The sequence below is a fragment of the Castanea sativa genome, chromosome 12 (genome assembly GCF_040712315.1).
Source record: "Castanea sativa cultivar Marrone di Chiusa Pesio chromosome 12, ASM4071231v1".
NCBI lineage: Eukaryota > Viridiplantae > Streptophyta > Magnoliopsida > Fagales > Fagaceae > Castanea > Castanea sativa.
Window position 1 is genome coordinate 21,581,050 of NC_134024.1, and position 22,599 is coordinate 21,603,648.

Consider the following 22,599-nt stretch of genomic DNA (forward strand, 5'->3'; position numbering starts at 1 on the left):
CATTGTCAGTGCCCCCCTCTCTGTTTATCTATATCTTTTTTTTGGTTGAGAATATGATTGTGTATGGGATTCGACTAATCTGTTGATTCTTTGGGTCTTAAAGTGTGTTTTTTGACTAATCTGTTGTTGTTTCCTTGGGTATTAAGGTATTTATTAAAGAAAATAATTGTGTATGTGGTACTTGATTAATCTCTTATGTTTCTATGGGCCTTAAACTGTTTTTTTTTTTGTGGGGGGGGGGGTGGGGTGTAAGAAAGTAAGTTGTGTATATTATTGATCAATATGTTATAGTTTTTTTTTGGGTCTTAAAGCATGTGTGTGTGAGTGTGTGTGCCCGCTTTTTGAATAAGCATTATTTAGCAATGAGTTTTTCCGGTAGATGCTTGTTATGAAGATATTATATTAAAGCGTATGCTGGTATTCTGATTGGTTTGTAACTTCTCTATTTTGTGCTTGATGGGAGAGACAAAGGGTAATATATGATGAACAGAAGAAGCTAGCTCAACAGCAAGCACAAACAAAATCCCAAATTGCTCAGTACGAGGATGACCTGGCAAGGAAGAGGATGCAGGCAAGTACCTTAATCTGGGTTCTTACAAAATTATTTTTGGTGGAGAATTTAATTTGCTATATTGCTATGGCAGGCAGAAAATGTGTTATATAGAGCCAGGAATCAAGAGCTTGTAAAATTGAAAGAAGAATCATCTGTTAGGCAGGAGCAAGCTCGAAGAGCAACTGAAGAACAGATTCAAGCACAACGGCGACAAACAGAGAGGGAGAAGGCTGAGATGGAACGAGAAATGATCAGAGTGAGGGCTATGGCAGAAGCAGAAAGGAGAGCCCATGAAGCGAAGTTAGGTGAAGAAGTCAACCGGCGGATGTTAGTAGATCGTGCAAATATGCAGAGAGAGAAAAATGGGTAGCTGCCATAAGTACTAATTTTGTTCATATTGGAGGTATATAATTGGTTATATTGTCTAATTTGATTCAAGAAAGACCTATTCTCACTATCTGGTTGGGTACATGTTTTTTGTTATGCCATTTTAGATAATTAATCAAGACAAAGACAAACATGCCGTTTTTACATTATCTCATCTCAGGCAATAATATATATGGTATTCTGCTTGTATTTACACAAATTGAACAATATTACTCATTTTTGTTGTTTTGAAAAAAGAAAAATAAAAAGAATGATAAAAAAAAAAGACTAAAAGAGTCAACTGCATATAAACTCTCTTGGTAACAATACCATTTTACATTGAAATGTTTCTGTGTCAAATATTCATCATATAATCAAATGCCATTATGGAATTCCCAAATTTCAGATATTGTGCATAAAGTAGTGGACTATCTTGTTTGATTTTCCTCATGCCATGCATTCAAGTTTGTGAATAAGGTTTGGAGTTGAGTAGTTTCTTGAGGAGCAAGACCTGTCTTTAAAAAAACCAAGCTTCTCTTATTGCATGTTATATTCCTTAATTCATTTTTCAGACCAAAAGTTCAGCTGAGTGAGGACTTACAGGGCTGCAATTGAGATGCTTCATTGTTCTGCGGCATTTTTTCTAAATGTATTTTTTACTTCTTGATAATAGTTTTGTAAGTGAGAGTTTGTTGTTGTATTTTTTTTTTTTTTTTCTTGAAAAGGTGTGACCTGACGTGGACTTGTCTATCATTTCCAGGGGGTTTTAGAGCCATTCTAACAGACCAAAATAAGTTGGCTGTGTTTGCTGGTGGAGTGACGGCTCTAGCAGCAGGGGTTACACAACAAGGTAGTTGTTAAAATCATACTAAAGGATGTGTATGTACTATCCTTCTGGTATTTGCATGTTTTTTTTTTCCTTTGAAAGCTTAGATATTTACTTGGTGATCTGCATGGACTTGACATTTTTCTTCTGAGTTGTATTTATTGTTCTTGGCTATTAATGATTTTTGTTGTTGATATTTCCATGTTTAGATGGCCATGTCTGGAATTACTTCTACTCATTTTTTAGTGAAATCTGTGTTAGGGTATTGATAATTCCTTTGGGCGTGAATTTTTCCTGGGGGTGAAAAAAAAAATTTTAGTCAGTCATGCCTCTGCTTGTGTTGTCTTTTGTTTGGGCTGGCTGAAGTTTGTGAGTCTTGGGATACTTTGTCCACTAAAGATGAATTCTATGTCATTCTTGCTTATATTATTTTGTTGCTCTTATTGGGGATTGGTTTAAAGCAGGAATAATTGTTATTTGTAGTATCAAGCATGCTATGAAAAGATGTATATATTCATTTTCTAAAATTGGTTGTTGTTCTCTAAATGTGCCAATTTCTTCAGGCATGGTGATCAATGTCACTTAATCTTCGTTGGGTTATTTTTTTTAATACTATGAAAAGATGTATATATATTTAATTTCTAAAATTGGTTACTTTTCTGTAAATGCACCAATTTCTTCAGGCACGGTGACCAATGTCACTTAATCTTCATTGGATTATTTTTTATCTGTCAAAGCCCTTTAACTTTAATGTCCTAGTAATTTGGCTGTTTATCTACTTGAGGAGTTGTATTTGAATGAACTTTGTTGATTGGACATGTTGGTTGTATTACATTGTTTGCGATTTTCTATCTGCAAAGTAATAGCTTATGCAGGTCGATTTTCTCCATTGCAGAGAAGGAGCAAGGGTGATATAGAGCTATGTAGATAGTATATTAGGACACCCATCACTTATTAGAGAGTCATCCAGAGGGAAATACCCTTGGCCAGGCTCGTTTTCTCGTGCCATGAGCACTCTCTCTCGTGGTGTGGATGAAGGATCTGCTTCGAAGAATGGAAATGCGTTTGGTGATGTAGTCTTACACCCATCTCTTCAGAAAAGGATTGAACAGCTAGCTTGCGCAACTGCCAATACAAAATCCCATCAGGCACCATTCCGGAACATGCTTTTCTATGGTCCTCCAGGAACAGGAAAAACAATGGCTGCTAGAAAGCTGGCTCGTAAATCTGTATAAGATATTACCACTATATTATGTCATGTCCTTGTTGGTTTAATTTCATAAGTTATGTATGTATATATAAATGTTTTTCCATTTGTTAACATAAATACATGCATGATGTATATTCCTTCTCTCCTGATAAAGATTTGTAGTTCATCAAAAAATATATGCATGAATGCAAGCTTGTAAGTTATTAAAAGAGTATTGCACATCTTAGATGATCTTTAAGCTTGAAATAAATTTGATAAACTTTGGAATTGAAGTTGAAATATGAAGTCTGTGGATGTATTTTAAAAGGTTGATAAAAATACTTTTTTGTCATATACATTTCAAACTTTTGATGTCAATGGAACTTTTAGGCATTCTGGAAGGGAAAATAAGGCCCCAGAAATATACTGACCCATGGGAACTGAAATTGATTCATAGTTTCTGTCCAGCAGTTTAATAGACAACAATGTTACAAAAAATTTGGGCAATTTTGAAATAAATTGATTGTCAGTGAATATATGGAACAATGTCCATGCTTATTGGCTGTTGGATATGTTTTCATGTCATTGTGATATGTGTATGAAAAAAATGTGCTCTACTGCTTCATCCTCATCCTCAGCATTCCTCTTCTTCTTCCTCGTTATTAGCATTTTTCTCTGATGATTATTTTTCATGCTTCAAGGGGTTAGATTATGCATTGATGACTGGAGGAGATGTTGCTCCGTTGGGACCACAGGCTGTCACCAAGATACACTGGTTGTTTGATTGCGCCAAAAAGTCATGGAAAGGTTTATTGCTTTTCATTGATGAAGCTGATGCATTTTTGTGCGAGTAAGTAGCCACAAATTTCCCCTAATCAGGCAATATTTAGCATACCTAAGACCTGTCCCAAACCAACTGTACATGAAACAAGGCATAGTGTATGCTTGCCAATCGCTTGCTTAGATGTCTGTTATTAAACATCAAATGGAAAATGAAGTGCTTTTTGGCAGAATGTGATGAATCTGGCCCTTGGCTTCTCTCCTTGACTGAATAAACAAATATGCCTTGGAATAGCTGTAGCATTTGAATGTCCCTATCAAAAAAAAAAAAAAAGAGCTGTAGAATTTGAATGTGGATGCTATCCTTGACTTAACATAGACTTGGTGATAAAATTTGGCTTCTTTGATAAATCATAATAATAGATCGACTCTGAGGTTTTCAATACTAATGGAAGTTCGGACAATAACTAGTATTTATTTACTGTCAAAAGCACAATCACTGTTTGGGCATCTGTGCATTAGAAAATATACAATGATTTACATTTTTGTTAATAACAATTGGAGCCATTCTGATCTATTTCGTTACCACTGAATGTTTGGAAGTCAAATTAGTCCCTGATCTGATAATGAGATATCCAAATTTGTAAAGTCTTTTTTGTAAAAAAAAAATTCTTTCAAAAGCCTCAAAAAATTGTTATAATGCAAATGCAAGAGTGAATGATTTTATTTTAAAGCGCCATTAATTGATTCCTCTTTACACTCCCATATCTTATTAAAATGCTTTATTCAATCTTACATCTGCGATTCTGCATTAGCTTATTTCCAGTAATGTATGTATGATGAAATTCAAATATAGATGAGACAAATCCATTAGTTTATTGGAAACGTGGCTGAGAACTTGTTGTATGTGTTGACCAAATGTTGCAGGCGGAATAAGACCTACATGGGTGAAGCTCAGAGAAGTGAACTCAATGCTCTCCTTTTCCGCACAGGTGATCAGTCCAAAGACATAGTACTTGCTCTTGCAACAAATCTCCCTGATGATCTTGATTCAGCTGTGGCAGACTGTATTGATGAAGCTCTGGAATTTCCATTGCCTGGGGAACAGGAACGCTACAAGTTGTTAAAACTCTATCTGGACAAGTATATAGCTCAGGCTGGACCGAAGAAATCTGGCTGGTTTAAAAATTTGTTCAAAATGGAACAGCAGAAGATAGAGATCAAGGGTTTGACTGTGATATTTTAAGGGAAGCAGCAGCTAAAACTGGGGTTTTCTGGAAGAGAGATAGCAAAGTTGATAGCAGGTGTCCAAGCTGCTGTATATGGGAGTGAGAATTGTGTGCTTGATCCAAACCTGTTTCGGGAAGTGGTAGATTATAAAGTTGCAGAGCATCAACAGAGAAAGAAATTGGCAGCTGATAAAGGTGGTGTATGATTATTGATGTTTAACGCACAGTTTTTGTATCGGGTGGCCATGCATTGTCAGGTTTCTATCTGCTTAGCTGCTAGGAATGGCCCATGCTTTTTGTTCAGGGCACCATTGTCTTATGATTATTTGCCCCCTCCTGATTTGGGGATTTTGGTATTGAGCATCTTAGGTTTTACTAGATGTTAATGCTGATGATAATTGTCAATTATATTCACAGGGGTATCTGTTAAAATAGGTTATTTTTATCCATATAGTTGGGAATTCTCTTTCTCCCATTTGGCATTTGGATTGCTTTAATAAAATTTAATGCCGGTGGCAACTGAATTATTCATAGTTTATGTATTTGTTACATTTGTTTTCTTGTAGTTGGGATGTAAACGAGTTAAGTCGAGTATGAAGGAGTTTAGGCTTAGTTTGTCTAATTTGTTGCAAGCTCAAGCCAACTGCCAAACACTAGGTAGACCATCCATTTTTGTGTTCAAGCTTGGTCTTTTTAATTCTGCTAAAAAACTTGAGTTGTTCACCAATTTTGACAAGTTAATTAACTTGATACAAGTTTTAAAGAAACCAATATTCCTATATTGATGTATATTAGTTCCAAACTATATTAAAAAAGATATTAATTCATTCATTTACACTTCAAATATAACATTATTAATGAAACACAACATAAAAATGCATTTTTTGACATTTTCCTTATGTAGCACCTATTACTCATGAAAAACATTTTCTTTATTGTTTTTAAACAAATCCAGTTCGGGAATTTTCTCTTTAATTTTCAGATACTCGAGGTTACATGTTGAAGATGGTACATAAGAGTAGACACACCAGAGATGTAGAATCTGAATACGCAGGTAAAGAGACCATGCTATATCTAAATCCGGTTCAAGAATGACATCACGGTAGCTAAATTCAACACCATGTCTAGACCATAATGAATTGACAAAGGTTCAGATGTGTTATTATTGGTGTTGCATAGGTGTAAAGAGTAACTTCTTAACTAATTCTCTTCCCAATCCCTGATGAGGCCATGTCCTGGATTACCAATTACACTTCCATCTGTTTTGAGTTTAATTAATGTATGGAGATCCAGGGGCTGTCCAAAATATATAGCGGTTCACACATACATTGGTGTTCAACTTATTTTTAAAACAGAAAAAAAATGGAATTCATTAGCTAGGTTTATAATTTCAGAAAAAGTGGAAGGTTGTTGGTTGTTACAAGTGTGCAAAAAAAGTAATTTAAGTTATAGATTCAAATTAGAACCAATAACAATTTACCACCTATAATTTGTTGTGAAAGAGATTTTTTTTTTTTTTTTTTTACAAAAAAAAAAAAAAAAAAAAAAGCGCTCCTAGCTAAGTTTATAATTTTATGGATGCATCTTGAAGGGGAGGAGATTTTCTTACAGAACATAAATGCATTCCTAGATAACCATGACTGCCAAAATAGTATAGGCTACCAATGCACCCTATGGGCATGGGGCATGTTGTGTTTTTTGGTTGGACTCTGGATTTGAGATTCTCTTGAAACCATTCTGATAGGGGTAACTAAAAGACTTATATGCTTAGCCCATCGCAAAGAAAGTGTAATGAAGTTTCATCACTTCCATGCCAGTCACATTTTGGGCACATTTTTGTAACTAGAACATTGGGCAAAGGACCACCAGGTACCCAATTATTCAGTAACTTACTATTCACCAATATTATTATAATGTGTACTGATTGCTTCAAGATCCTAGGTTTACAGTTGCGTGGAAGGTTGTATTTGCCATATTTGCGCTATACCTTAAATGAATAAATTGCATGATTGCCAATTAGGGTTCTTTGTAATCTCTTATAAACCCAAAATCTGCCTAATAAACACTCCATGTAGGAGCAGCAAGACCCACTACACAACAACATATCTATCTCAGCATATTCATCTTGTGGCTAATAATAGGCTTGCTATTTAGGTGCATATCTGGCATGCGGAACAACGTTGTTATGGATATCTTCAAAAATGTGCAATTTGGTGGGTTTATAATTCAATTTGCTTTTGATAATTTGCAAAGAAATATCCTTGCTAAACTCAACATATATATACATACATATATATATATATATATATATTTAGGTGCTTAAGGTAAAAATCAGGCACATAAGAATCGCAAAATTAGCAACTTTCAGCTTAATTGAGTCTCCGGTGCTTCTGTCCAAAAAGTGAAGAACATCAGGTGTAGGACTACAGTAAACTTGAACATTGAGAGCCTCTCCAAATTGACATGCATATTCATCATTGTATCTATAAATATGTCAGGATATGTATTTATCCTAAAGTTTGTTCATTGGTACCAAGGTGCTTGTATGTCGACAGCATGAATGTGATAGAACCTTCTTCTTAGGAGAAAGAACATTTTGTATTGAAATAAACCTAATGTGTAAATATACAATGTCAAGGCACCAAGTTGAACCAAAGTAGTCTTCCCCTTCTTAGCAAATAAAAGAAAGGCAACAGCATTGTTAGTAGCAATTTATTAAACAAGAGTTTCATATTTCATTTTTCTTCTGGCCAATATAATTTTTGTGTGCACGTGCGCATTGAATATATAAATTTCAGTTAGGACCATAAGTCCATAACAGGATGTATGATTCTCTCTCTCTCTCTCTCTCTCTCTCTCTCTCTCTCTCTCTCTCTCTCTTTTGTTTTTTTTTTTTTTTTTTTTGAGCAAAGGATGTATGATTCTCTTAATATACCTGCCACATATTATTGAAGCAATTTTGGTTACACCCTATTCAAATCTCAAAATCACAACAGGCATATATGCAAAGAAGTGGTTTTATGTGATAATTTCTTTGGTATTAATTTCATAATATTAAAATTGTCGTTACATATTTTAGAATCACAAAAGTTATACAGATGTTATAAGTTACCTCAAAATTCCAAATCCAATTGGTTTTTTTCCCTTCTTCTTCTTTGTGGAAGGAAATGATTTTTCTTGGTGTGGAAGTGTTGATGCCTACTTTTGAAAAATGGTCCAATAGCAGAAGAAGCCTAGCAATATAGAAAAGGTGAGAAAGAGAAAATAGTAAAAGAATAAGGAAACAAGCCCCACAGGCTAAAATGGCAGGATTGAGAGCATTCACATTAGGTCTTGTAAATGTCATATGTTGATAATATTTTGCATCAAAGTCCAAAACCCCCCGTCACCCGGTCTTCAAATTGTAAAATTTTTACAATACTGCTATAGTACCGTCATACTTTTATGACGGTATTGTAGCATCTTGGATAAATATTTTATTATTTGTTTTCTCACTCTCAGCCACTCAGTTCTCTTCTTTTTTCTTTTCTTTTTTCTTTCCTCTGATTCTATCTTTGTCTTCATCCTCACTCCCTCTCTCACATGAGTCATATCTCTCTGTCTTCTTCTCTTAAGCATGCCACTGGAGTTGGGTTAGAGGCCGGCGTGGCACAGCGTGGAGGTCGGAGTGGCATGACGTGGGCATGGCGTGGCGTGGCGTGTAAGGGTGGCGTGGTGAGACTGGTGTTGTGTGCCTCGCAGTGGTGATGTGAATTTCGGGTGGGTTTTGGGTTTGATTTTCGGTGCCTCATGGTGATAATGGGTTTCATTTCCGATGGGTTTTGATGTGAATTTTTCTTTGATTTTTTGTGGGTTTCTGTCCATGGCGGTGGTGTTCGTGGATTTTTCTTTTATTTTTTGTGTTGTTGTGTTCTATGGTGGTGGTGGATTATTTGTGTTGCCATGGGTGTTTGTTGTGTTGCTTTGGTGGTGGATTATTTGATTTCTTTGATTTTTTTTTTTGTGTTTTTGTGGGTTTCTTGTGGTAGAGTTAGTGGTGATGGGTTTTTTAGCGGTCGTAGTGGTGGGTTTCTTGTGATTGAGGTGGTGGTGATGATGGGTGGTTGAAAGGGAGATAGTGAGGAAAAGATAAACAGATTGATGGTGGAGAATGGAGTAAGAGAGATTGGATTATATTATTTTATTGGGTAGTATATATTATTTTAATAAGTTGAATAGGAAAATAAAAGTTGGGATGTTGGATGTGCTGTAAAATGATATTGTATAAATGATAAAGTAAGTTTTGAGATGGTAAAATGAAATTTTTTGTAGAAACCGAATGTGAATGCTCTGATGGCTGGCAAGCCCATAACAATAAAAAAGAGGTAAAGAAGAAGTAAGTGAGCCGGGAAAGCTCGTGAAATGAATTAGTAAACTCATTGGGTTGGCTTAAAGGTCAATGAACCCGAAAAGTAATAAGAGGTAAAGATGTGGTAATTGGGCCAAGGAAGCCCAAAGAATCTAGCAAAAGGCCAATGGGAGTAAAAAAGGTAAATAAAAAGTAAATGAGCCGAGGAATCCTAAGGAATGAAGTAGTAAAATGGGTTGGCATGGCAGAAATGTGGGCCAATAAAGCTCAAAAGAGGTAAAAATGTGAAAAGTGGGCCAAGGAAGCCCTGGGCACAAGTTTGATGAAGAAGTAGGCTGGCACGGCATGAACGTCAGCCCATAAGTTCATAAGATAACACGAACTAAAAGGGAGGGTAAAGCTATAGTAGGCAAGATGAAGTGATATGGTAGGATCAATAGCCAAGAGGCCCACAGACACAAGGAAGAAAAACATGGGGTCAGTAGGAAGACGAGGGCCTTTGCCCAAGCAACGCCTAGCCTAGGAAGGGATCAAAGGCAGGGAACATAAGCCCAAAAGCCCACACGTCTTTCAAGCCACAAAAGATAAACACCAATTAGAATGTACAGCAAAATCAAACAAACACGGAGGCAGCAAAAATGGTGTGAAGGCAGAAAAGAAACAAATTCAGATGAAGTGGAGTATGCATAAATGGCTAGGGCACCACCAAATTGTTCCCAGCCAATAGATGTGAGGTGGGCCACGGGTCAAGGTATTCAGAGGGTGTGGTATGGTGGTGGGGAGAAAGAGGGGAGAAATGTTCTGCTAAAATGGTATCTTACTCAGAAGAAGTAAGTGTGGGCTGGGACCACTTGATGCATGACATAGAGGTAGGTGATGGAGAGGTTTAATTCTTATCCAGATGAGTGTAATGAAAAATAGAGAGAGGTAAGAAACAAGACAAGTAATTTTGTTTCGGAATGGGGACTGGTGCAACCAACACATTCAGAGCAATGGTAGCTAGCAAGCCAGTAGGTAGTCTTGGAAGGACACTCAAAAGGAGTCAAAAGCAGTTGAGGGGTAAAAATGGTAAATCCTACTATGACAGATAGTATAAAAGTGGTAGTTGTGAACAGTAAAATAGGGGACAGAAGAAACGAAAGGAGAAGAGGTAGAATAAGAAAGAAAAGAGAGAAAAGAAAAGAATACACAAAAATCAGAGAGGCATAAGTGGTAGGAATAGAGGCATGCATCAATAGACTACCTTTCTCTCTCCTTCTCTTGACAGACCCAATCTTTAAGAAATTGAGGATTAAAGCTTAAACCATTTAGGCAATTTTTCCAATGTGTGTAACTTCTATGGCAGAAGCATTCCTTGAGGTTACTCACATTAGGGATTGGTTCCCTTCTTGGACCTGCATCTGTTGAGAAGCTAAGCCTACTTTTTTGGCAGAAAAGTTTTTTCTTTTATGCTTGTTGGGTGATTAGTTTATCGTTCAGTTATTGAACTGACTGCTATAGCGTTATCTTTATTTGTTGTATTATTCTGCCATAATCTTATTAAGCTACTTTCCTTTATTTTAGTGTTAACATCATTTGTTTAGTATTATTTTTATTCTGCCATATTGTTTTCCTGTTATAAGATCTATAATAGTTGCTCTTACTATGAGCACACCGTACACTCAATACCTTTGCCAGAACGCGTCTGTGTTGAGATGGCTCGACTTGTGCACAAACTGGCCTAAATGAAACGCCTAAAGTATGTTTCATTTAGGCCAGCCCGGCCAGCCCCAACTCTCTTACCTCAGACTCACGGGCCATAGTGCAGCAGGAGAGACCAAAGCTAGCAACACAAAAAGGCCCGCCATAGGAAGAAAAATATTTTTTTTAATACGAAAAAAACAGTTTCTTATTGGAAGCAATAGGGTATTTATTGTTTATCAAGTAATAAAATTGGAGTCATTTGAATATATATTGTTGTAAATGGTTTGATTTTTTTGTCAAATGACCCTCCCACATAGAGAAGAAAAGACTCTTTGAAAAACATAAACTTGATTTCTTTAAAGTTGTTCGAGTGTTTGTTTGTTTTTTATATAAAAGAATTATTAGGTATATTTGGGCTTTGGGTTCTATTCCCCACAAAACAATAGGTCCCTTAATGTTGCCTGAGTAAACTAAAAATTATTAACTTGTAAGAATAGAAGATAGAGGAAAAAACTTTCCTATAAAATACTAATAATTTAGAGAAATATTTCAAGAAAATGTCACTTGTTGAGTTTCACGGATTCAATTATTAATACCCTTTCGCATGTATCTAATGAAGGTAGACGAATATCTTATACGAAAAAAATTTAAACCAAAAGAAAAGTTTCATTGTTTCAATTTTATGATTTTATTTTACTTAAAACAAGAAGAATAAATAAAGTTCTAATTAATTAAAAAGTTATACCAAATTAAATGACAACATCTTTGTAATAACATGTATCTTGCATGCAAGGATCATTCACTCTGTATCCTCTATCATTTATTTTATTTTAACATACAAAACATTAGAATAGAATTGGGATCACAAAATCAAAGAATATTTCGAATGAAAATATAGCGAACAAGAACAACGCACAAAGAGTGGGGTATAAGATTTCTATTCATAAGTTGAGATGCTGAGATAGTTTTTCCATAACAACAGATACTTTGTCCACAAAGAGAGAGAGAGAGAGAGAGAGAGAGAGAGAGAGAGAGAGACCATGTTGCTTTGCTCAGATTTGGTGGCTTGAGGTGTTGGCGTGTTGCCCACTTCTACTGGGTCTCATTGCTTTGCCTCACGAGTCATGCCTTACTACCTTAGTTGGTCAGCCCTCCTAACAAGTAGCAAGTGCCTTTGCTCAGTTTTTTTTTAGTTAATTAATTAATTTTGATGGAATGGTTTTGGGAATTTACTGTGTAAGATCAATCTGGTTTTGGTTAAATTTTTAAAGGGCCTGGTCTAATTGGTTGAATGATTGGGCTAAATTTTCTTGAGCTTTTCTCTTGGTGATTTTATGGTTGGGTCGATCTTTTTTGGGATTGTCATTTGTTTTTTAAAGGCATTTTGTTTTTTTTTTTTAAAGATGGTCGATGATGTTGTTAGGGGGCCAGGTTTAATTTTATTGAACAAACTTAATAAAATTAATTACCTTTATATATATATATATGAGATGAGTTCAAGTTACACCTGGTGTAACTCTATAAGAGTTACATATTTTTTAAGCCATAGATTTCTAAAAGATCTAATGGTTGAAAAAACATCATTAAATGTTAATACTTTCCATCTTATAACCTAATTAATACTAGCATTTCTCTCTCTCTCTCTCTCTCTCTCTCTCTCTCTCTCTCTGTATATATATATATATATATATATATATATATATATATATACTAGTATTTATTTATTTTTTTCATTTTTTTGGGGGTGGGGAGAGGTAAGGAAAGCCCTCTAAGGCCAAAGAATAGCTTTGTCCCTAGCTCTAAGCTCCAACCACTAGATCTGAGTAGAGAGACACGGTATTAATTTCTCTCTCCTATATAATGTGATTAAGAAATCAACTTTTTAGATTTAAGTGAAGTTGAGCAACAAATACAACTCATTAAGCCTTTTTATGTAATTTTCCTATTCATTTATTCTTGTTTAGCACCAGAGAACTTTTTTTTTCCTCTTAATGGTAGAGTAATTGGATGAGCATTAAAGAACACGGTCACAGAAGCTTTAGTGAAAGTTTAAATACATATAATGTTTGGGACTGATTTTAGTCTAAGTTGTATATATCCTTCTATTTAAAAAATCTTGTTTTCGTCTTAAAAAGAAATGTAATTCCTTATAAATGGCAAAGCCAAATAATTTTTTTGGAAAAAAAAGAAGAAAAAAGAGAGGCACATTTGCCATGCATAACCAAGGGGCCTAGCTAACCAAATTTATTCTTAAATAAGGTTTTTGTTTGGAAAAATTAAATAAGGATTGATGACCTATTCTTCAGTGAAACAAAAGATTTGTTATGATATATTGGTATTATTGCATTCATTATGATCTCTGTTTTAAATATTGTTAAAAGAAGCAAATTTTGATGGTTATTAAAATTTCTAGTTTATAGTAGTACATTCAATGCCATCCACGGACGGAGAATTCTCTTCTTTCTATTTTTTTTCCCCTCTGTTAAGTCAAATTAATTGTGCAATCAAGTAATCATTAGGCTGGACATGGAAAGTTCAGTTTAATTGTGTATATAAAAGTCTTAAGTATAGCTAGTACTCTTTCATCTCTCCAAATTCAATGGCAAGCAGTGTCATATTTCATCCATGCTTCCTTCTCTCATATTACCTTATAGGCCTTTTGGTTATGGCTAATAATGTCCCCCAAGCACAATTAATACCATACTTCGGTCAGCATCTCATGAAGGCCTCAATTGGCACTCCACCAGTAGACATCTTCGGCATAATCGATACAGCTAGTAACATTGTGTGGGCACAATGTGTACCTTGTGATGCCTGCTTCAATAAGATTCACCCCGGGTTCGATCCTAAAAAGTCCTGCACATACAGTGAAATTTCTTGTCATTCAGAAAAATGTCACGAATGGTACGATGTCCATTGTTCTCCTCAAAATAGTTGCAATTACGTCAGTGGATATATAAGTGGTTTATCCAATGGTGTTCTGGCCAAAGAAAAATTCACCATCACTTCTACCTCCGGGCAAGCAGTTTCCTATGATATTGCTTTTGGATGTGCACACAACGTTACTTACAGTCACAGTAATCACACAACGGGACTCATTGCATTAGGAGTAGGGCCTTTGTCGTTTCCTTCACAAATTGGTAGCAAGAGGTTTTCTTATTGCTTGTTGCCATATGCTATTGAATATACTTATCCTAATATTACAAGCAAGATAAGTTTTGGTAATGGCAGTGAAGTTGTGGGTGATGGTGTGGTTTCAACACCAATGTTTATAGATGGAGAACAATATAATGTGACACTAGAAGGAATTAGTGTTGGAGACACATATGTGCCCTTTAACTCTTCAGGTAAGGTTTCTAAGGGCAACATTTGTATCGATTCAGGATCAACACTATTCGCTTTGCCACCAGATTTTTATAATCGCTTAGAGGTGGAAGTGAAGAAACGGATTTCAATTGAACCCATGAAAAATGACACTCTTTTGGGGGACCGGCTTTGCTATAGAACTGAAATTACTAATGATAATGGACCAATATTGACTGTCCATTTTGAAGGTGCAGATGTGGAGTTAAAGCCTATACAAACTTTCAATCAACCAGTTAGAGGATATGATATCTATTGCTTTGCAATTATAAATCATGCAAAAACTAAATTGGCAGATTTGGGTGACCAAGGATTATATGGCAACTTTGTTCAAGCTAATTTTTTGATTGGGTTTGACTTGGAAACAAGGATGGTCTCCTTCAAGCCGACTGATTGCACCAAACTGTAGAGTTTGGCACTTCCATGTAACCTATACGATCAATGAAAGATATATACCTACCCGTGTATTAATCTATGTAATATGTTTCTGAAAGTGGACCAAATTGTATCTCCTATAAAATAGGAAAAAGAAGTTTGTATAAATATCTTCTGTATTTCTTCTGTTGCTTAGAGTGTTGGGATATTTATTTCCCTTATATTTTAGACAATTGAGGTTACATGTTGAAGATGGTACGTAAGACTAGGCCCACACATGTAGAATCTGAATCCGTAAGTAAAAAGTTAAGAGACCATGCTGTCTAAATTTGGTTCTAGTATGACATTACAGTACGTAGGTAATTTCCACACACACTGTCCTAACCATAATGAATTGACCAAGGTTCTAATGTGTTATTATTGGTGTTTCCTAGGTTTAAAGAGTAACCTCCTAACCAATTCTCTTCCCAATCCTTGATGAAACCAAGTCCCAGATTACCGATTACAATTTACATCTAATTTGAATTTAATGCATGGGGATTTGGGGGCTGTCCAAAATATATAGTGGTTCACATACACTAGTGTTCATTCTAATTTTAGAAATGAAATAATGGAATTCATTAGCTAGGTTTATGTATGCACTTTGAAGGAAAGGAGATTTTTTGATAGAATATTAATGCATTCATAGATAATCATGACTGCCAAATAGTGTAGGCTACCAAGGCACCCCTTGGGTTGTAATAACATGTTGCATGCAAGGATCATTCTTTCTTTATTGTCTCTCGTTTATTTTATTTTAACATAAAAAAAAACATTAGACATTAGAATAGAATTAGGATCACAAAATCAAGGAATAATCCGAATGAAAATATGGCGAACAAGAACAACGCACAAAAAGTGGGGCATAAGATTTCTATTTGTAAGTTGAGATGCTGAGTTAGTTTTTCCATAACAACAGATACTTTGTCTAGAGAGAGAGCATGTTGCTTTACTCAGATTTGGTGGCTAGAGCTTGAACTGGTGTCATGTTGCCAGCATCTACTGGGTCTCATTGCTTTGCCTCACGAGCCTTGCCTCACTACCTTAGTTTTTCAGTCTTCCTTACAAGTAGCAATGTTTTTGCTCAATCTCTCTCTTTTCTTTCTTTTTTGATGGAATGGTTTTGGGAATTTACGGTGTGAGATCAATCTAGTTTTGGTCAAATTTTTAAAGGACCTAGTCTAATTGGTTGAATGATTGGGTTCAATTTCTTAAGCTTTTCTCTAGGTGATTTTATGGTTGGGTCAATCTTTTTTGGGCTCATCATTTGTTTTTTTAAAGGCCTTTTTTAAGATGGTCAATGATGTTGTTAGGGGGCCAAGTGTAAATTTATTGGACAAACTTGCTAAGGTTAATTACCTCCACACACACACACACACACACACACACACACACACACTAGTATTTATTTAGCCCTCTAAGGCCAAATAATGACTTTGTCCTTAACTCTAAGCTCCAGCCCCCAGATCTGAGTAGAGAGGCACGATATTAATTTCTCCCTCTTATATAATGTGATTAAAAAATCAACATTTAACTGACTGAGTAGGGATAATTGAAAGAACTATATCGATAAGTAGAATGACATTTAAGTGACTTATGTGCTTTGCCCATCGCAAAGATAGTGTAATGAAGTTTCATGCTAGTCACATTTTTGTAACTAGAAGAATGGGCGAAGACGAGGTTCTTGGTCAAGAAGCAGTCATGTGTGCATTTCCATACAATATATTTTAAATTATTTGGGCAACAAATGCCAAAGCCAACTCTAACATTTGGTAGAAGTTTTTGAAGGAAGTTGTTGGTATCAAAAAAGGTACTTGTTGCCTTGACGGAACAAATTTCATCAATAGATAGCCATATTTGGATTTGCTGGATTCCAACAATTAATCAGTTAATATGATAGTGTAACAAAGCTTTTTAATTGAAAGTCTTGTTCCACTAATGGGCCAATAAATCGTTGTCTTAGAGGACCAGCAAGCAGCCAATTATTCAGTAACTTAACTGTACTATTCACTAATATTGCTTTAATACATACTGATTGGTGATTGCTTCAAGATCCTAGGTTTACAGTTGCATGGAAGGTTGTGTTAGCCACGTTTGGGATATACCTCAAAAGGATTAATAACGTGCTTGCTAGTTAGCGTTCTTTGTAATCTCTTATATACCCAAAATCCGCCTAATAAACACCTCATGCAACAGCAGGACTCTATACACAACAACATATCTATCTCAGCATACCCATCTTGTGTCTAATAATATGCTTGCTATATAAGTGCATATTTAGCATGTGGAACAATACCGTTATCGATTCTCTAAAAAAATGGATATCTTCAAAAATGTGCAATTTAGAGGGTTTATAATTCAATTTGCCTTTGATAATTTGCAGAGAGTCGAGCATGCTCACTTTGATCTTCCTAGTTCTTATTACAAAGCAAGTAGACAATACTCTTGCTAAACTTAACATATATATTCTGGTGCTTAAGGCAAAGATTAGGCACATAAGAACCGCAAAATCAACAAGTTTTAGCTTAATTGAGTCAAAGGTTCTTCTATCCAAAAAGTGAACAACATTAGGAGTAGGACTACAGTAAACTTGAACATTGAGCGTCTCCAAATTGGCATGCATATTCATCTTTGTATTTATAAATATGTCAGCATATGTGTTAGGACATATCTAGTTCACTTGATAAGAACATATGTCATTCTTTTATGTAATTGGCTAATCCTTTGACAAAATGCACTTTACTTGTAATTGGGTTGATCTAGGATGTTTTTAATACTTCAAGAAATAAGGTTTCAAGATCAAGTGTTAAAGTCATGCAAGTCTATCCAAGAAACAAGCTGAGAAGTGCTTATCATTAAAGCTTGACAGCTGGCTCAACAGTTGCATCTATCGAGCTTTAAGAAGCTGTTCTAGCCCCATGGCTCGACAGCTGCTCGACAGCACCTCAACACCTCTATCTATCGAGGTTTAAGGAAAACAGATTTTCAGATTTGTTTTGATTCCAATCCGTGGATATGTCTTTGGGCCTTCTTTTCTCACAACCCTAGACATATAAAAGGATTATTTTAAGGGCCGTAAAAGTAGACACAAGTTGCACAAGAATTGAGCAAAGTCTGTTCAAGCAATTTGTGATCGGAGAAAAAGTTTGCCATAGTTCATCTCTTTGTGAAGAAGCTGCTGTGTCTTTGCACCGTATGGTTTTGTAACCAAGCATCTTCTTGTTCTTCATTGTAAGGATGAATTGAAGAACTTTGCAACCAACATCTTTCTCAAGTTAGTGATTAAAGTCGCGTACTGGGATCCGCGCAATTGGTTAGTCACGTATTGGGAGCCGTGCATCAAAAGAAAGAGACTGCCACTACAGAACAAGTCCAATTGGGTATTGGGGTAAGGGTTCAATTGTAGGTTGGTAGAAGGTACTGGGATTCCTTTACTTGTAACCGTTTGTTGTGATAATAGTGGATTCTCGGGAGTGGTGACCTTAAAATCACCCAGTGGGGTTTTGCCTTGGAGATTTTCTCCATTCGTAAACAAATCACCGTGTCAATTTATTTTCGGCTGCACTTTAGTGATTTGGTGATTTTTTTGTGCTACCACGCGTTTGCATGTTAATTTGACTAATTAATAAACTGACCAATTAATCAACTTAATCCATCACAAGGGGTCAATACGTTTTTGGCCTATCAATATGTATTTATTCTAAAGTTTGTTCATTGGTACTAAGGTGTTAGTATGTCAACAGCATGAATGTGATAGAACCTTCTCCTTAAGGGAAAGCACATTTTGTAATACAAAATAAAACCTAATGTGTAAATTTACAATGTCAAGGCACCCAATTGAACCAAAGTCTAACCCCTTTTTAGCCACAAAAAAAAAAAAAATAAGACAACAACATTTAGTAACAATTTATTAAACTTGAGTTCCATATTTCATTTTTCCTCTGGTGAATATATATATATTGTGTGCATGCGTTGAATATATAAATTTCAATTTTGACCATAAGTCCATAACAGGATGTATGATTCTCTCTCTTTTTTTTCTTTTTTTTCTTTTTTTTGAGCAAAGGATGTATGATTCCCTCAATATACCTGCCACATATTATTGAAGCAGTTGGTTACACCCAATTCAAATCTCAAAATCACAGTGGGCATATATGCTAAGAAATGGTTTTATGTGATGATTTCTTTGGTATTAATTTCATAATATTAAAAATTTTGATATATATTTTATAATCACAAAAGTTATACAAATGTTATAAATTACCTCTAAACCAAATCCAATTAGTTTTTTCCCTTCTTCTTCTTTGTGGAAGGAAATGATTTTTCTTGGTGTGGAAGAAAAATATTTTCTTCAATACAAAAAAAAAAAAAAAACAATTTCTTATTGGAAGCAATAGGGTATTTCTTGTTCATCAAGTAATACAATTGGAGCCATTTGAATATATATATATATATATATATATATATATATATATATATATATATATATATATATATATATATATATATATTGTTGTAAAGGGTTTGACTTTTTTGTCCAATGGCCCTCCTGTGTAGAGAAGAGAAGACTCTTTGAAAAACATAAGTTGGATTTCTTTAAAATTGTTCTAGTGTTTGTTTGTTTTTATATAAGAGAATTATTAGGTATTGGGGCTTTGGGTTTTATCCCCCACAAAACAATGGGTCCCTTAATGTTGCTAGAAAAAACTAAAAATTATTAACATGTAAGAATAGAAGATAGAAGAAAAAACTTTCCTATCAAATACTAATAATTTGGAGAAATATTTTAAGAAAATGTCACTTGTTGAGTTTCACGGATTCAATTATTGATACCCTTTTGCATGCTTCTAATGAAGGTAGATGAATATCTTATACGAAATATAGTTAAACCAGAAGAAAATTTTCATTGTTTCAATTTTAAGATTTCATTTTACTTAATACAAGAGGAATAAATATAGTTCTAATTAAAAAGTTATACCAAATTAAATGAAAACATCCTGTAATAACATGTATCTTGCATGCAAGGATAATTCTCTCTTTATCCTTTCTCATTTATTTTATTTTAACATACAAAACATTAGAATAGAATTGAGATCCCAAAAATCAAGGAATAATTTGAATGAAAATATCACGAACAAGAATAACGCACAAAGAGTGGGGCACAAGATTTCTATTTGTGAGTTGAGATGCTGAGTTAGTTTTTCCATAACAACAAATACTTTGTCAGAGAGAGAGAGATAGAGAAGGGATGGAACCACCCTTGGACTAGGTGGGGCAATGCCCCCCCCCCCCCCCCCAAAACTGGACTTTTTTTAATATTATTATATATGTGTACTAATTTTAGCAATTTTGTTCTATAAAATTACATTTTGTTTCCTTTTAACAATATCATTAATTCCTTTATGAGTAATGTTATACTCAAAAACTTTTTTATAACATTTTTACAAACTATTTTGGTTACAAATTCTTATTGGTTTACTTACTAGTAACCGCTTATCACATCAGTAATTTATAAAAAACTTGTAACTCTAACATTTTCCTCATTTTAGTGACCATAAAAAAATTTAAAGATCTAAAATCTAAAACAAAATATACAAGACCGAAAAAGATATCTCAACAACAAAAATTACCTGTAAAACTGAAAACAATATTAATCTCAATTAAATAATTTTATCCCAATCTATTGGGTCTTATTGCTTTGCCTCATGAATCATGCCTTACAACCTTAGTTGGTTAGCCCTCCTTATAAGTAGCAAGTGCCTTTGCTCAGTATCTTTTTTTTTTTTTTTTTTTGACGGAATGGTTTTAGGAATTTACTATGTAAGATCAATTAGGTTTTGGTTGAATTTTTAAAGGGCCTGGTCTAATTGGTTGAATGATTGGGCTAAATTTTCTTGAGCTTTTCTCTTGGTGATTTTATGGTTGGGTCAATCTTTTCTAGGCTTCTCATTTGTTTTTTAAAGGCGTTTTGCTTCCTTTTTTTTTTTTTTTTTTAAGATGGTCAATGATGTTGTTAGGGGGCCAAGTGTAATTTTAATGCAAAGCCAAATAAAAAAATAATTCCTTTTTTTTTTTTTGGAAAAAAAAAATGTGGCGAATTTACCATGCATAACTGAGGGCCTAGCTAACCAAATTTATTCTTAAATAAGGTTTTTTGTTTGGAAAAATTAAATAAGGATTGATGACCTACTCTTCAGTGAAACAAGAGATTTGTTATGATATATTGGTATTATTGCATTCATTACAATCTCTGTTCTAAATATTGTTAAGAGAAGCAAATTTTGATGGTTATTAAAATTTCCAGTTTTTAGTAGTACATTTGATGCCATTCACGGATAGAGAATTTTTCTCTCTCTGTTTTTTCCCCCCTTCTGTTAGGTCAAATTAATGGCGCAATCAAGTAATTGTTAGGCCGAACATGGAAAGTTTGGTTTAATCGAGAATATAAAAGTCTTTAGTAGAGCCAGTACGGTTTCATCTATCCAAATTCAATGGCAACTGGTGTCAAATTTCATCCATGCTTCCTTCTCTCATATTATCTTATAGGCCTTTTAGTTACCTCTTATAGGCCTTTTAGTTACAGCTCATAATGTCCTCCAAGCACAATTAATACCATACTACGGTCAGCGTCTCATGAAGGCCTCAATTGGCACTCCACCAGTAGACATCTACGGCGTTATTGATACAAGTAGTGACCTTGTGTGGACAGAATATGTACCTTGTGATGTGTGCTTCAGTCGTATTCATCCCAAGTTCGATCCTAAAAGGTCCTACACATATAGTGAAATTTCTTGTCATTCAGAAAAATGTCAATTATTGGACGAAGTCCATTGTTCTCCTCAAAATAGTTGCAATTATGTCTATGGATAAGCAAGTGGTTTAACCAAAGGTGTTTTGGGCAAAGAAAAAGTCACCATCAATTCTACCTCCGGGCAAGCGGTTTCCTTTGACATTGCTTGTCTTGAAGTTCATAAATTGCAGTTATTATCTCATCATATTGTGAACATTTTGTATTTCTCTTTTTCTTTTCAAACAAGGCATCCAAAATAGAAGAGCAATAGAAATTTAACCCAATTGAAACCCTAAAATGTTACCAAAAAATGTTGCAAATGTGTTAGATTATCAATGATAACTAATCTCTCCTAATAATTTGAGAATTTAATTTTTGTAAGCTAATTCCTAAAAGGTCAGACATCAAATAATATCTATCTATCTATCTATCTATCTCTCTCTCTCCAAAAAAGAAGACGTAAAATTAAAATTTAGATTACAATTTTACTTAACTATGCATCGTCTTATATCCAAATTAAAGTAAGCTTCTTTTAAAAAAAAAAAAATTCAAATTTTTTTTTTTTGTTAAAATTTATGCTTCAACTATGATATCCAATCCTTCATATAAAATTAACTTTAGTTTAGTTAGTATTATTCATCAATTTATGAATTCCACGCAACAAATTATTCTTCTTTTAATTACTAGTATTAACTAATTTTATTTAATTAATGTTTACATATAAAAGGCCTCATATAAATGTTTTGTCTTTGGCCCCATATTATGTTGGGTTGGCTTTGCATTCTTGACTTTTTTTTTCTTTTTTTGCATATCTTGAATATAGTTAAAAGCTCATATTTGGTGAGGATAATACTGAGAGAGAGAGAGAGAGATCATGATGCTTTGCTCAGATTTGGTGGCTAGAGCCTGAAGTGGTGTCATGTTGCCTGCCTTTACTAGGTCTCATTGCTTTGCCTCAAGAGTCATGCTTTACTAGCATAGTTGGTCAACCCTTCTCACAAGTAGCAAGTGCCTTTGCTCAGTTTCCTATTTATTTTTTATTTTTTATTTTTTGATGG

At 34.6% G+C, this 22,599-nt stretch overlaps 1 protein-coding gene and 1 pseudogene across 1 annotated transcript; both read left to right on the forward strand.

Annotated features, from left to right (window-relative positions):
- The first annotated feature begins 568 nt into the window (after positions 1–568).
- Positions 569–5,567, forward strand: LOC142619891 (uncharacterized; annotated as a pseudogene).
- An 8,006-nt stretch (positions 5,568–13,573) lies between these two features.
- Positions 13,574–14,746, forward strand: LOC142619149 (aspartic proteinase CDR1-like). Its single transcript, XM_075792224.1, has one exon. The coding sequence runs from the start codon at positions 13,574–13,576 to the stop codon at positions 14,744–14,746; it is 1,173 nt and encodes a 390-aa protein (XP_075648339.1).
- The last annotated feature ends 7,853 nt before the right edge of the window (positions 14,747–22,599 follow it).

Coding starts and splice junctions, on each gene's coding strand:
- LOC142619149 (XM_075792224.1), top strand. CDS start 13,574: ATGGCAAGCAGTGTCATATTTCATCCATGCTTCCTTCTCTCATATTAC.